Source organism: Lactuca virosa, chromosome 5 (assembly GCF_052849685.1).
Source record: "Lactuca virosa cultivar CGN04683 chromosome 5, Lactuca_virosa_CGN04683_v6, whole genome shotgun sequence".
In the NCBI taxonomy this organism is placed as follows: domain Eukaryota; kingdom Viridiplantae; phylum Streptophyta; class Magnoliopsida; order Asterales; family Asteraceae; genus Lactuca; species Lactuca virosa.
In genome coordinates, this window is record NC_136430.1 from 6,771,815 (window position 1) to 6,788,026 (window position 16,212).

Genomic DNA, 16,212 nt, shown 5'->3' on the forward strand with positions numbered 1-16,212 from the left:
TATTGTTAGATACTGAGAGATTATATTTACCTGAACTGTGTAGACCACTCCAAGGTTGTTCAAAGACTGGGAGAAATTGGGCTTGATTGATAAAACCAACTTCAAGAGGATAAAAAAAGTATAATATATTAACATTAAACCAACATGTATTTGACATCTGATTGGCCCCTGAACAGTTTTTTTTGTCAAGATTGGCCCCTGTACAGTTTTGGCCCCTGTACAGTTTTTTTGTCCCTGTACAGTTTTGTTTTTGCACAGTTTTTGTCCCTATACATGCGTAATCATTGTTGCTTTAAATGATAAATAAGTATGTAGGTTGGAAACAAATGTTTAATGGATAAATCATGGATTTCCTCTAGTAGATTATCAAATGCATATGATGAAGGTGTGAATGCTTTTCTAGAGTTTGCACAAAGTAATAATCCAAAGTTAGATGTTATTCCATGCCCTTGTGTAAATTGCATCAATTTGTGTCACCACTCAATTAACAATGTCCGTTATCATTTGTTTACCCACGGCTTCGATGAAAATTATAAGATTTGGTCTTTCCATGGAGAAAAACAACCCAAGAGTGATTCTAGATGCCCTAACAATTTCATTCCTCCTGATGCTATTTATATAAAGGATATGCTACATGATGCCTTCAAATATGTAGACGAAGAACCTGATTCATTGAAATCACTTCTTGAAGAATGTGATAAGCCACTTTATGTAGGGTCAAAGTATAATGCACTTAGTGGATTATTGAAATTCCAACATTTGAAGGGTTAGTTTGGATGGTCTGATGCTAGTTTTGATGCTTTGTTGTCTGTCCTAAAAGATATCTTACCATCAAACAATACCATACCTAGCTCGATATATGAGTCCAAGAAGTTGCTAAAAGGAGTAGGTCTACAATATGAGAAGATTCATGCATGTGAAAATGATTTTGTTCTATTCTGGAAAGAACATAAAGATGCTTCTCAATGTCCAACTTGTGGCACTTCTCGTTGGAAGAAGAATACCAAAAACGTACCTTCAAAAGTTTTGTGGTATTTTCTTATCATCCTTAGATTTAGAAGAATGTTTTCAATACCACAAATTGCACATGACTTAACTTGGCATGCACAAGGTCGGGTCAATAATGGGAAGCTTACTCATCCTCGCGATACCCCTTCTTGGAAGCTTGTTGATAACACGTGGAAAGAATTCGGACAAGAAAAACGAAATCTTAGATTAGCCTTGTCTGCTGATGGTATCAATCCTCGCAAGTGATTAAGTTCCAAGCATAATTGTTGGCCGGTTATCCTAATAACATATAATCTACCCCCTTATTTGTGTATGTCAAGAAAATTCATGATGTTGACTTTGTTGATATCCGGGACAAACCAACCTGGTAACAATATTGATGTCTACTTGGCACCATTGATAGAAGATCTAAAACTCTTGTGGTAAACTGGCGTCGAGACTTTTGATTCTTATAAGAAAGAATACTTCAATCTAAGAGCAATATTACTTTGGACTATAAGTTACTTTCCCGCATATGGTAATCTTTCAGGGTGTGTTACCAAAGGTTATTATGGTTGTCCAATATGTTCAAAAAATACTTGTTCACAATGCTTGCCAAAGTCCAAAAAAGTATGCTTCCTTGGGCATAGAAGATTCCTACCACTTCAACATCCTTTTCGTAAAAAAAAACATTTCAACAATCAACATGAGTACGATTTTATGCCATAACCATCATCAGGTGAATATATTTATGACTATATGGCGGGATTTGAGACTACATGGGGTAAGAAGATAAAGTCAAAGAAGGTAGGATCAAAGAAGATAAAGTTAAAGAAGATAAATTCAAAGAAGGGAGCGTCAAAGAAGGAAACGCCAAAGAAGGAAAAGTCAAAGAAGAAAAACGAAAGTATCGACGAGAGATCTAAATTTTGGCATAAAAAGTCGATTTTTTTGAACTTGAATATTGGAAGAAGTTGCCTGTTCACCATCAGCTAGATCTCATGCACATAGAAAAAATGTGACCGAGAGTCTTTATGGGACAACGTTGAATTTGCCTCACAAGATGAAGGATGGATTAAAAGCACGACAAGATCTTGAAACGTTGGGCATTAAGACTGAATTACGACCTCAACCAAAAGGGGATCGACATTGGCTTCCGCCTGCCAAGTACACATTGAATTCCGCAGAGAAACATCTATTTTATGATACCTTGTCTAACATAAAAGTTCCTCATGGGTATTGCTCTAGTTTCAAGAATCTCATGTCGGATGATGTTTCAAAGATGAATGGTTTGAAGTCTAATGATTGTCATGTACTAATGCAACAACTTCTCCCTTTTGCAATCAAAGGGGTGTTAGATGTGAAGGTGCGAAGAACAATCCCCAAGCCTGTGTCGTTTTTTCAATGAGTTGTGTAGTAAAGTTGTTGATGTTAGTAAGTTAGGCAAGTTGCAAAGTGAGATCGTATTAACATTATGTTTGTTAGAGAAGTACTTTCCTCCTGTATTTTTCGATGTCATGACTCACTTGATGGTGCATTTAGTTAGAGAGGTGAGGTTGTGTGGCCCGGTTCATTTTAGGTGGATGTATCCATTTGAGAGATACATGAAAACACTTAAAGGGTATGTAAGAAATCATCATCGACCCGAGGGTTGCATTGCAGAGTGTTATGTGGCGGAGGAGGCCTTAGAATTTTGTTCAGACTACTTAAAAAACATGAAATCAATTGGAAATCCTCATGAACGTGTTGATGAAAGAATCCGCAGCGACAAGCCTTTATAAAAGGCTACAATCAATCTTGTAGATGCTTAGTTACTTGATCAAGCTCATCTTTATGTATTACGAAACACGACTGTTGTGGAACCGTATATAGAGTAACAATTACGTGAAACTGTATACTCTTATACCATTATCTATCATATAAAACATTCTTCTAACTTGTAATACACTTCAGGCAACATATGTTGGAATTGAAGGATCTCAACCCCCATCACGCTCGTAAGAGTACATGGTTGCAGAGCCAACATAGTCGGACATTTATTAGTTGGTTTAAGAAAGAGGTTTAATTTTAAAATAAGATTGTTAGAATTACAATATTTTTAATTATTTTTTTTGAATTACATTAATTAGATATTTTTCTAATAGGTTGGAAAACGTTTGGCTAACGGGGAAGATATTTGTGATGATGTTCGTTGGTTGGCCAAAGGGCCTAATTTTGCTGTTAGTAAATATAGCGGTTTTGCCATAAATGAGTATCATTTTCGTACAACATCTCGAGATGAGTCTAGAACAACTCAATGTAGTGGAGTATCTTTAGTTGCACATACTATGCAGATTGCTAGTGCAAAAGACTCCAATCCTATGTATGGTGTTGTTACTTACTTCGGTCGTATAAAGGAGATATGGGATCTTGATTACCGCATGTTTACTATTCCTGTATTCATGTGTGATTGGGTTGATAGTCGTGGAGTAAAAAATGATGATTTAGGATTCACGGTAGTTAACTTTGATAGGCTTGGTCAGAAGTCTGAATCCTTCGTATTAGCTAGTCAAGCCAAACAAGTTTTTTATGTTCAAGATCAACAAGATGAGAATTTGCATGTTGTTGGATTCACACCACATAGGATGTACAAGTATGGATCAAATGGTAAAACTAATGATATGTTGGAATTTGATGCTACTTTGATTTAACACAAGACTCCGCTTTATTAGACCTTGATGATGATTTTTTGTGTACGTGCCCGGATGGCGAGGGCATATTAGTTTAAATATTTTTTTGCAGAATAATAAAGTTTTTGGTATGTTTTTATTTCATATTTTGAATGTGATTAATTTTTTTCCAACTGCAACAAATAACAATGTACTTAATTTTATTTGAATCTTGTTGAAACAGGTTGTGTCTTTGTGACATGAAATCAGATTCAGCTTCTGATCACGATGAGGACTCCAAACAAAGAGGTCCGACAACAAAGGAAAAAGCTAATAAAGTGAAACTTGTAGTAACTTACAATAAAAAAAGGTGTCCCGGTTGGAAAGGAAGCCACAAAACTATCTACTTTTGAGGGTTTGGTTGCAAGAACAATGGTTCCCATAACCTATGAGTCTTGGTTGGAAGTTAGTGATGAAGTAAGGGAAGGGTTATGGCAATATGTTTTGGTAAGTCTCTCTTTCTTCCTGTTATTACCTTTGTTCAGATCTGTTTTTGTCCTTGTTTTTGTCCTTGGTTTTGAACCAAGTTATATTATCCACTGTTTCTGTTTTTGTACCTGTTTTTGTCCTTGTCCAGATATATTTTTGTCCATGTTCAGATCCGTTTTTGTCCCTGTTCATATCTGTTTTTGTCCCTGGTTATGGACAACCCCCTTTTTTATGTTTTAGGAAAAGTTTGTAGTTGACCCAAAGAGCCGGAAGCAAACTCTCCAATCGATCGGGAAGAAGTGGAGAAACTTCAAACATTATCTATATGCCAAGTTCATTAAGAACCGAAGTAAAGATCTCAAGGCAAATCTATTCAAACCTCTGAAAGATTATCCGTTTATAAAGAAAGAAGACTGGAAAGTTTTTGTATCCCATAGAGTTACAAAAAAGTGGGAGGTTTGTTAACTTTTCTTATATGCATTTGTATCCCATAGAATTACAAAAAAGTGGAAAGTTAAAAGTTTGTAGTTACAATTTTAATGTTTCTAATGCAGGAGAAAAGTACGAAAGCTAAAAATACCCGTGCACATCATAAATACAATCATCGTTTGAGCAGAAAAGGATATGTCGGACTCATTAATGACATTGTATGATTCCCACTAAGTATTGATTATTTTATTTGTATATATTTACGTTAATTGACTTTGTTATTCTTGATAATTTAGATGCAAGAAACCGGCAAGACGGAATAGGAGATTGATAGGACACTGTTGTGGAAAAAAGCAAGAGAGTTGAAGACAGGAGGATACGAATCAGGTGTCAAGATAATTGTTGATAAAATTGTAAGTTTCATTGAATGCCAAATATATAAAAAAATAACATTTGTCCCATTTTTTTTCTAACATTTGTCCCATTTTTTTTACAGGATGAGCTACAGAAATCGGGAAGCTTTGGAGAGGTTACATGTGGAACACATGATGTGCTTACAGAGGCCTTGGGTACTCAGGAACAACGTGGGCATGTACGAGGGATGGGTAAATTTATAACGCCACAACAATACTTTTATTTACCCAAGAATGTTAAGTATTACTTGGAGATTGAGAACGAGAGGGTGGATAAACGAATCAACAAAATTGAAGATGACTTGGAGAAACTAAAAAGAGGTGTACTTAATGTTTTTGAAGCCGCAAGTTGCCAAGTAGGGGGCGTCATTGAAGATGTTGAAAAAGAACCACGGGATGAATCACTTGTAAGTCCTTGAAGACAATTATGAACAATATATTTAAAGTATTTTCTTTTTCTACAAACTAACATATATACTATATTTTGGTAGGATAATTCATGTCTTCTTGCGGTTGAATTTGCTGCAAATGTAGTCGCTAAAGGAACCATAATGAAGTATAGTGCATCGGGTATTTGGAAAAATATTTGCATTATTACTATTTATATATTTTCATTTTTTAGACGATTAGATCTTAATTATTTTTTACGTATATGTAATAGATGAAAACATTCAAGTTATGATGGAAACAATTTTACAAGGAGAAGCTTTAATACTCATTCCACTTGAAGAGGAGTTCATTGTGAAGGTCAAAGATGCATTGGGACACATACTAAGTTGGCCAAGACACTTAGTTATTCGATGCTCTGACCTGGTAATTTTCATAGATTTAAAACTTACAAAGTTTTCACAGATTTGCCCTTGGTTTTCTTATTTTTTGAGTTCTTTTTCAGCTTCAGTAAATGATTCCTGTTTCATTCTGTATTTTTGATAATTTTTGTAGGGAAAAGTGGTGGCGAAACCTATGAAAAAACATGCAACACCAGTGAAGAAAGATGCAACACCAGTGAATGAAGGTACAACACCTTTAAAAGAAGAAATAGGAAGTAATAAGAAAGAAAAAGGGACAGGAAAAATGGTTGATGGACAAAAAGAACCATGTGACGTGGAAGAAGGGGATGATATGGAAGAAGGGAATGGAATAGAAAAGAAGATTAAAAAGAAGGAGAAACAAAATGTAACTTTGCAATGAAGGTGGACCAGAGCACAAATGAAGACAAGGATAAGGATTGAGAAGAGTAGTATTTTGAAAATGACTGCAATGATGGCTGATGGACAAGTTACAAAGGTTGATTCTATAAAAGTGTAGAGTGAGAACGATCTTTTTGGGTACGATAGTTACACGTACTTAACTTGGGATGATTTTGAAGCGGTTCTTACAATGGATGAGCTGACTGGTGCTGTCATTATGTCTTATATGATGTAAGTGCAAGAAATTTAATTTAAATAACATTGTGTCTTAAAACAAAATTTGTTTAATGAATTTAGTGTTTGTATGATAACATGGTGTTGTTTAACAAAATGAAGTATGGCCCCCCAGAAAGAGATCATGGAATTTGCTTTGTGAACCCGACATTGATCTCGCCAAGTACGCGTAAAGGGAAATCTAAGAATATTGACGATGCAAGCAGAGGTTTAGCAGATCGGTTGTCTAGTAGAAAGGGCAATGGCATCATCTTTATGCCCTACAATCCCGGGTTTGATTTTGACATTTTATTTTGAAAATAACTGCAATTATGTTATTTGACTTAATTTTGTTTGTGGTTTTTGTAGAAGACATTGATTATTGGGTGTACTAGACATGAAATCGGATACTTGTTATTATCTTGATTCCTTGAGTTCTGGCAATTTCAATATGCAGTTGAAGCAAATTGTTGATTCGTAAGTAACATAAATTATCAAAGCATTTGATGTGAATACAATAAACACCTATTTGGAGCATAAGATCCAATGTTGTAGATGAATCGTTTTCAAACTCTTATTATCTTTAAAAATGACTTTGAGACGACCCCAATGCATCCTATTGAGAAGCGACATGTTACGAGATTGTGTGGAGATCGGTTGATATGGTATCGTATATCCATTATAACACAATTGCATCAAATGTTGTCATAGGGCATTATACCGACACATATCTTGAAGTATAATACATACCAACACTTGGTATGTCAGGGCATGGAGGCGGAAAGATTCTCTAAGATACATATTGGACTTTATCTCAATCTCTAGAGCGATTAGAATGAAGGTCCGGAGGTTGGACACATATAAAATGAGATGAAACGAATAATGTTTAGAGGCAGATGTGTCATTGACTCGATGGCCATGTTAGTCGAGGCATCACATGTGTTGTTTGCAGTGTAGGCGATAGAAGGGTAAAGAAAAAAAATTAGAACAAAAAAAGCTAAGGGAAGAGGTTGGATTAGGGGTGAGCATGATGCGGTTTGGTGCGATTTTAGGCCCAAACCAAACCGCAAACCGCAAGGTGCGGTTTTTGAATTCTAGAAACCGTTGGGTGCGGTTTTTCAATGGTTCGGTTTTGCGGTTTTTGAGTGCGGTTTCGGTTTGTACCGGTTCAGTGTCGGTTTTAAACCGAGTCAAAGATATGGAGCGACTTTTTATGTTCATCGGTACGATTTTTTTAACCGTGGTGTTCATGTGAAGATTTATGATTGTATCACATGTTGTTATTTCGTTTCTTCACATTTAGAAGCTGTAATTTTGAGTTTTTTTATGTTGTTTACTTGATCACTTCATTTGCAACCCATATTCCCAAACTCATTTATTTATTCAATTTGTGCTTAGAAGTTACAAGCTTGCAAGTTGTAGCCCACATAGTATTTATACTTTACACATAATCATTAAGTCATAAACACAAAGTGAAAAACTCACATAGTAAACCTAATAGCTAATTACTAATTACCGTCAAATTCAATATATAATATATGTATAAATTAGAATTTATTAGTTTTTTAAATAATATGTATAATTGTATAATATAAATTAGTGATTTATTTTATTGTTAATAAACTTGCGGTGCTGTTTGGTTTTGGTGGTCTGGTTTCAAGATAAAAAATCGCACCGCACCAATAAATTCGGTTTTTCAAAAAAATAAAATCCGCACCATCGGTTTTTGCGTCGGTTTCGGTTTTCCGGTTACGGTTTATTGCGGTTTTTCTTTTATCGGTTCGGTTTTTGCTCACCCCTAGGTTGGATGAATATTTGGGGTTTCTTTGAAACCATATTAGGTTCAAACAAATCTCCATTCTTATACAATGATTGAAACATATAACACAAATATATAGAGTATACAAACAAATCTCGATTCTTATATAATGATTGAAACAAAATCTAGTTCAAATTAATATAAAGGTCATCTCATTGTCTAATAAATCGTCGTTATTAAAAAGCTTACCAAGCTATAAAATCGAGCTTAAGTTTATAGTTTAAAAGTCGTAGGTAAAGTCAATCACGAACTTGTTCGAACTCGTTTATAACACCAGTTTCTAATCTAAAAGCAGGCTTTTTCATCAAAAAACAATTCACATAAAAGAAAAAAAAAACTACCACACTTTTTTATTTAGGCAAGACAAGAAAAGAAAATTTCTGAGTTGCCTTAAAAGCTAAAACCATGATGTACAGGTTGGAACCAAAGAAGCCCCATATGTTTTCTTTCTTTGAGATCAATATAATAATACCAAGAACGTGGCAAAACTTTAACTTTACCCTCGATTCCTCAAATTCTCCTTCTCTCTCCTCCATTACACAAAGACCCAACTCCATTTTCTTCCCCCTTTTCTCTGTATTCTCCTCCACCACAATTTTGGAAGAGAGAGCTCACTCCCTTCTTCCTTCCCTCCATTATATATCTCCCACTTCAACTATTCAGAACTGTAAGTCGATTGTTGATTAAGGGCTGAACAGAAACCCTAAAGTTCTGATCTTTGCAGACCTTCAGGTTCGTTTTTTTATGGTTACTTTTCTTTTTTACTTTTCATAAATGCTCATCTGATTGTTAATGCAAGTGGGTTTTGCTTTTCATGTGTTCTTGGTTGGTTTTTGGATTAGGGTTCTTTGGTAAAGATTTTAATGGAAGAGAGGTGGGTCTATTTTCAAGATCTGTCTGCTTTTCATATACCCTTTTACTTTTTACCTTTTTTTTTCTTCATGGGTCTCTTCTTATCTTGTCGTAGACTTTGATTGCTATGTGCAAGATGTTGATTTCATCACATCGTTTTCGAAATCCAGTTATTGGTTTCTTGATAAATTAATTGGTTTCAGAGACACCAATGAAAGCTTACTCTTGTATTTGAGGTAAAATTTCTAATTTGAGTTTGTAGAATAACATAAAGCTTGATCTCAGATATAGTGATTTCGGTGTGCAAATCATTTCTACAGTTTTTACTGCCCTATTTTTTTTTTTTTTCCATTAATAATAGTTTCTCGAACTTGTAACTGGGTTTTATTAATATTTTGTAACTTTCCAGATTTGTTTGTTGATATCGATTTTGGTGTGTGATCTGTTGCCTAAATTTCACTGGCATAATCTTGAATTTCATTTGTAGTTCCTTAAGCTTGTAATGGGATTTTCTGATTTTGGTGTGATCTGGGTTTTCTTAATATTTTGTAACTTTCCTGATTTGTTTATGATTTTGTAACTTTGTTGATTTGTTTCTCGATAGTGATGCCCTAGTTTGATTTCCAATTGTATTTTCTTGATTTTTCGTGTGCAAATTGTTTCTATGATATCCATTAGTAGTTTGTTGAAGTTAAAAATGAAATTTCTTGATTTGTTTGCGAATTTGCAACTTTCTTCCATGAACATCAAGTTTTAGTTAAAGCTTGTTTTGAATGGTTATTACAATTACTTTTCTGTGCAGGCTTTCCTGAGTCGGAGATGCTACTCTGGTTTTGAGTTTTGATTGATCAAAAGAAATTTGCAGTTTCTTAAATGGATTCGAGATCTATTACCAAAATAGTTGGCAGTAAACTAATGGTAGAAAGCACATGTGACGATGATGCCACAAAAACTAGCAACTTAGAGCCTGCAACTCCAACAAAATCAACCGAAAAAATGGAAATAGAGTCTAAAAAGTCAAACCAGAAATCTTTAGGTGATAAAATAGACACTGAAGATACATTCGATCCAGAAAAGAGTTTATCAGGTCAAGGAACTTCAAAAAACAGCTCGGTATCTGGTAAATTAAGTGATGGAGTTAGCAGTATTACAATAACAAGTGGGAGTAGTAAAATGAATGAAAGGATGGATCTTGTTGAGAGTGGTAAGAGCAGTATGTGTAGAGGAAGCACAAGCACCGATGTAAGTGATGAAAGCAGTTGTAGCGGTTTAAGCAGCAGTGTGAGCAAACCGCATAAATCAAACGATTCAAGATGGGAAGCGATCCAGGCCGTTAGATCAAAAGACGGGGTTTTGGGTCTGAGCCATTTTAGATTGTTGAAGAGATTGGGGTGTGGTGATATTGGCAGTGTTTATCTGTCTGAACTTAGTGGTACTAAATCTTATTTTGCCATGAAGGTTATGGATAAAGTGTCCCTTGAAAGCCGTAAGAAATTGTTACGCGCACAGACAGAAAGGGAGATTCTACAGTCTCTGGATCATCCCTTTCTTCCAACTCTGTATACTCATTTTGAGACCGATAAATTCTCTTGTCTTGTTATGGAGTTTTGTCCAGGTGGCGATTTGCACACTCTGAGACAAAGGCAACCCGGGAAGCGATTTTGTGAACAAGCTGTAAAGTATGTTGTAATATGTCTTTTATTTTTTCTTCTGATTCTACGATTGTTTGGTGTTGAGATTATAAAATTTTTATTGTAGGTTTTATGTTGCGGAAATACTCCTTGCTATGGAGTACCTACACATGCTGGGGATAATCTACCGGGACTTGAAGCCGGAAAATGTTCTGGTCAGGGAAGACGGACACATAATGCTTTCCGATTTTGACCTTTCCCTTCGATGCTCCGTGAGCCCGACACTTGTCAAATCGGCGTCTTTAGACAACGAACCCCTTCGAAGGAACTCCGGTTATTGTGTTCAACCCGCATGTATCGAGCCCACTTCTTGTATCCAACCCTCCTGTGTGGTCCCCACGTCGTGTTTCTCGCCTAGACTTTTTATGAGCAAGTCCAAGAAGAAATCATCAAAGGCCAAACCGGAGATCAGACACCAAGTGACACCGTTACCGGAGCTGATGGCGGAGCCCACGGGGGCCCGGTCAATGTCGTTTGTGGGGACCCACGAGTATTTGGCTCCCGAGATCATAAAGAACGAAGGGCATGGGAGTGCGGTTGACTGGTGGACACTCGGGATCTTCTTGTACGAGCTTCTGTTTGGGAAGACCCCGTTTAAAGGGTCTGGGAACCGAGCCACATTGATGAACGTGGTGGGTCAGCCGTTGAGGTTTCCGGAGTCACCCGTGGTTAGTTTTTCGGCTCGGGATTTAATCAGAGGTTTGTTGGTGAAAGAACCACAACACAGATTGGCTTATAAAAGAGGAGCCACGGAGATCAAACAACATCCCTTCTTTGAAGGTGTTAATTGGGCCTTGATTCGATGTGCCAGTCCGCCGGAGATTCCCAGACCGGTTGAGATTCCTTCGCCGCCGGTGGTCGTGAATTCCGCCGAGAAAAAGGCTGCCACCAATACCATTGCGGTTGCACCCGAGAAAAAGGGGTCGGATAATTATCTTGAGTTTGATTTCTTTTGATGTTTTTTTTTTTTTTTTTTTTTTTGATGGGATTGGGAAGATAAGAGTTCCCGGAGCTCTGAAGTAAGTGAGGCCGTTGAGTAGTCGGCCATTGTTTGATTGATGTTTATTCGGTGTATCAATGTGAACAACAAAGAACAAACAGTTGCAATTCTGTTTTATTGAAAAAAAAGACGATATTTTTGTGACTAGTGTTACTGTTAGTGTTGTTGGTATATCAACTCAAGAAATAATAATATATACATGTTATAGATAGATACACTGATACACTATCACTATGGTAGTCCCTCGGGTATTGCATCCTAACAGAGTCGCTCATCCTTTTCTCAATTATTTTGATTTTATTTGTGGAATTAGATTCTTTTTGGTAATCTTATCACGCCATGCCTTGGTGTTTGATTTTGACTGAATAAAAATTCGGCCTAGACTTTTTCTTTCTGACGAAAATAGTGTCAGCTTACACCTAAAGTTGACTCTATTTTGTTATATTTTATCTGCATTAGGTTTAATTGGTAATCTGAAAACTTATTATACAATACCTTCAAATGAGTTGATTATAATATTTCATAGAAGCTGGTTTATTTATTAGTAATTTAGGTTTCTAAGACTTACTTATTAATTATTTATAAAAAATAAAAAATTAAATATTTTCATTCGTTACTGAAATTGTCTACCTCTACCTATCCGTTTTTTCATCTCTATGTTAATTTATGGTGAGATGGATTAGATTTAATTTTGAGATTGGTGTAGTTGGCACTTTGTAGATTGTGACGTGTGGATTGGAAATGATGCTACTTGATTTTATGAAAAACTACAAGAATTATTGTCTTTAGTTATCCAATATGTCGGCCTTGAGATCCAATCCAACCATCAAATACTTTTTGTACTTTTTTATTTAATTATATTTTATCAACAATACTTATCTTTGCTAGTTAACTAAACTGTTGTATCCTTTGAAATTAAAAAATAAAAATCACTAAAATTAACCGAATTAATGATTTTATGTAATTTTTTATTTGACTGTAACGAAATTATAAATGAGTTTAAAATTTCATATTATACTACTTTAATTCTCTTTTTTATGTTTTAACAAACACATAGATTTATTTGCAATCAGAAACTATATAAGTGCAATATTCATAAAGTTCGTTCGCGCATTTTATATTATAGAAAAACAACTCTCCCTTCCCTTGTGATTTGTGAATTGTGAATATGGTTTAAAAACTTAAAATCATCAGTTTGACTATGCTTAATGGTATTGGCTTCGGCCGAAAAAGACCCAATCATACTAGACCCTATTAAATGTTGATGCTTTTACGAATTACGACATTTAGTTTTAGTGTTCAATTTGAATTGCTTAAGTCCATATTACAACCGAGCTATTTGGCCTTAATCTTATGTATATATTTTTTTCTTTTATATAATATATAGCATGATGAAAAATAATTAATATTTCAGTTTTCATGAATTTAATTCCAATAGGTTACAAACTCACATAACATAATTGCAACTGTTACATTTTTATTTATTTATTTATTTATTTTAAATATAGATGATAACCTACAAATAACGATACGACGCATCAATACCTCTCCATTTTACAGTATTTGGAAAGTAATTCATATTGAAGATTTTTTTTTTTGTGTGTGGGGAAGAAGTAGTATACATATATTTATGGAGCCATCCTCAGCACTAGCGGCGGTGTTTACAGGGGTTTTTGGTCAAATTGGGTTGTGTTTCTGTTGTCGCCGTTTCCGTAACTTTATAAGACGGCTTATTGATTGCCTACGTCATCCACATCCTCCACCTCAACGACCGGTTTCTGCTAATGAAATCTTGCATACCATTAAAGAGAGATATCAATCTTGATTTGCTAGTTCCTATCTCTTAACTATATATTTTAGTGATTCCAACAAGCATTTTGATGTGTAGATGTCTAGTCATATGACTTGCCTATAAGCGATGTAAGCGGGTGTCACAAATTATCAAATAATAAAATGATATACAGGTTCAACGTAATTAAGCCGATGTCTTATGTATGTTACAAAGAGCATGGTCATATATAGGACGTTTGTATGAAAAAAAAAACTATATATTATACCTGCTATACATGTGTTGAGGCTAGTTTATGTGGTATGAATTCATGATTAATATTTAATTGTGGCCTTTCTAACCACGTACAAATTTCCCTTGAAATCTTTAATAAATAGATATTAAGGATGCGGTTTGTTTGTAGAAATTTTTTAGTTTTCACAAAACCTTTATAAGATAAATAAAAAGATAAAAAAAACAAGTTTGATTGGATATTTTCTCCATAATTTTTCAAAAAAGAAAAAAAAAGAAAAAAGAAAAAGAGAAAAGAAAAAACAATTCATTTTTTTTTTCTAAATTATATATTACTTGAAAATTTGATATTGTTGTTTCCAGTACTTTTTCATTTTTTTTTTCAATATATATATATATATATATATATATATATATATATATATATATATATATATATATATATATATATATCCGATCTGTTGGTTTCCATACCCAGGGCAAGATAAAGAAATGATGCCCATACATTCATATGTTTGTACGGAACAATGCAACAAATATGTATATAACTAATATTTTATAAAACAAAAATGCAGTAAATTTTTTAATTAATTAAACTAGAGTACAACTATATATTTATACCCTTCTGTAACGATCCAAATTTTTTTCAAGGAAATTTTTCATTTTAAATTGATAAAACATATTGCATAATCATGAAATCCCAACATATTTGTTTTTAAGTCAATATTCATTACAACTTCATTTGAAATTTTGAATCATCAGAGTGTCCCAAAAACATATAAATGAAAGAGAGATTGAGTGCACGCCGCGCCATCACGCCTTGCCCTTGCCCTTGGACTCAGATGTACCTGAAACAAATCCACAAACGGTAAGCTTGAAAGCTTAGTGAGTTCCCCAGAGCATAACCACACACAATCACATATAACGTAACGTACTAGCTAAACAGCTATACAAATCACATAAGCCATGCATACAACATATAGGGATGCCGTGGGCTCGTCCCCAAGGTCTTACTCCAGGATGCCTTGGGCTCCCCACATGGTCTTACACCTAAGTGCCATGGGCTCTCCCATGGTCTTTGATAGGAAAGCCATGGGCTCTCCACATGGTCTTACATCCAAGTGCCATAGGCTCCCCCATGGTCTTCGGTAGGAAAGCCATGAGCTCTCCACATGGTCTTACATCCAAATGCCATGGGCTCTCCCATGGTCTTCGATACCACATAACACATATAATACAAGCATACCTCCTAGCTCATACCAACTATCATACCAAATAGTAATGTTACGGCTAGGACACTACATATCATGAAATGGGCCGGCCTTGGTGCCTTAGACCCATTTGTATGGTGAGGAAACTCACCTCTGTATGCTAAATGCGAAAGCTGCTCTCCTAACAATTTGTAGCCTCCCGTGCTGAATAATAAAATTAATCAATGTTAGGACTTTAAATTAATCAAAGGAAACCCAAACTCCAAACCCTTCCATAAGGCCCAATTATCCTTCCCTTGTTAATGGGCCTAAAGTCAAAGTCCAAGATCCTTAATGGGCATCTTGGCCCAATAAGGCCCAATCAATATGTCCATGGCCCATAACAGATGATATGACTCATAATTCCCAGAATACAACCATGCCCAATAATCAAATGAGGCCCAATAACTCAATGGCCCAAAACAGATTCGACCCAACTATGATGCGTACGGTCGGCGTACCATCCTGGTACGCGCAGCGTACTGGGGTCTTGGGACTATGCGCGGTGTACACTGGGTTACGCCCAACGTACTACCAGATTAAGCACTTTCTCCATTAAGTGCTTAATACTCGTTTCCTTTACGTCCAAAAGCCAGATCTAAGTTTGTTAAGACGTCCTAAGGCATAAAGTTGGCAACTTTATGCCTTTGCATGCCTCATAAACACCCAACACCTCCATTAAGACCTTTCCAAGGTCTTTAACCCATGCATGATGCCAAAACTTCCACCAAGACTCCATTTTTATGATACCCAAGGACCAAGGGACCTCAAATCTGTCATTCCCATCTTCCGGAGTTGCTTAACTCACAAATGGAGGTCCAAAATCACCCAAAGGGACAAACTAGAAAACCCTAGCTAGATCTAGAGATTTAAGTGGAAAGGTGCAAGCTTTTTACCTCCAGAAGCTTTGCAAGAAGACCAAGATGCAGATTCTTGAAGCACCAAACCGTCCCAAGCTTGCTTGACCACTTCCTCTTCTTGAAAGAACTCTAAAATGGCCACCAAAACCCACTTCTTAAGCTCAAAATCCTCACACACAATATCTCAGTTGAAGGTAGACGAAAAGAGGCTAAAGAGGCTGATAGGGTTTGGTCCAAGAGGCTAAAAGATGTTTAAATAGGGGACAAGTCCGAGATTTTAGGGTTTTTCCCTCTGTTGCGTACGCCCGGCGTACCCTTATGTACGCCCAGCGTACGTAAGGCTCCTCCGCG

The 16,212-nt window shown here is 35.7% G+C and overlaps 1 protein-coding gene and 1 pseudogene across 2 annotated transcripts; both read left to right on the forward strand.

Moving 5' to 3' along the window:
* The first annotated feature begins 333 nt into the window (after positions 1-333).
* On the forward strand, positions 334-2,768 carry LOC145110955 (uncharacterized; annotated as a pseudogene).
* A 5,895-nt stretch (positions 2,769-8,663) lies between these two features.
* LOC145111615 (serine/threonine-protein kinase D6PKL1-like) lies at positions 8,664-11,878 on the forward strand. 2 transcript variants are annotated; one of them, XM_079047879.1, is made up of 5 exons: positions 8,664-8,920; positions 9,031-9,062; positions 9,156-9,276; positions 9,843-10,719; positions 10,799-11,878. In XM_079047879.1, the coding sequence occupies exons 4-5, from the start codon at positions 9,914-9,916 to the stop codon at positions 11,685-11,687; spliced, it is 1,695 nt and encodes a 564-aa protein (XP_078904005.1). In that variant the 5' UTR covers positions 8,664-8,920; positions 9,031-9,062; positions 9,156-9,276; positions 9,843-9,913; the 3' UTR covers positions 11,688-11,878. The 2 variants fall into 2 exon arrangements, with proteins under 2 accessions (XP_078904005.1, XP_078904004.1); XM_079047878.1 differs by lacking the exons at positions 9,031-9,062; positions 9,156-9,276.
* Positions 11,879-16,212: the final 4,334 nt, after the last annotated feature.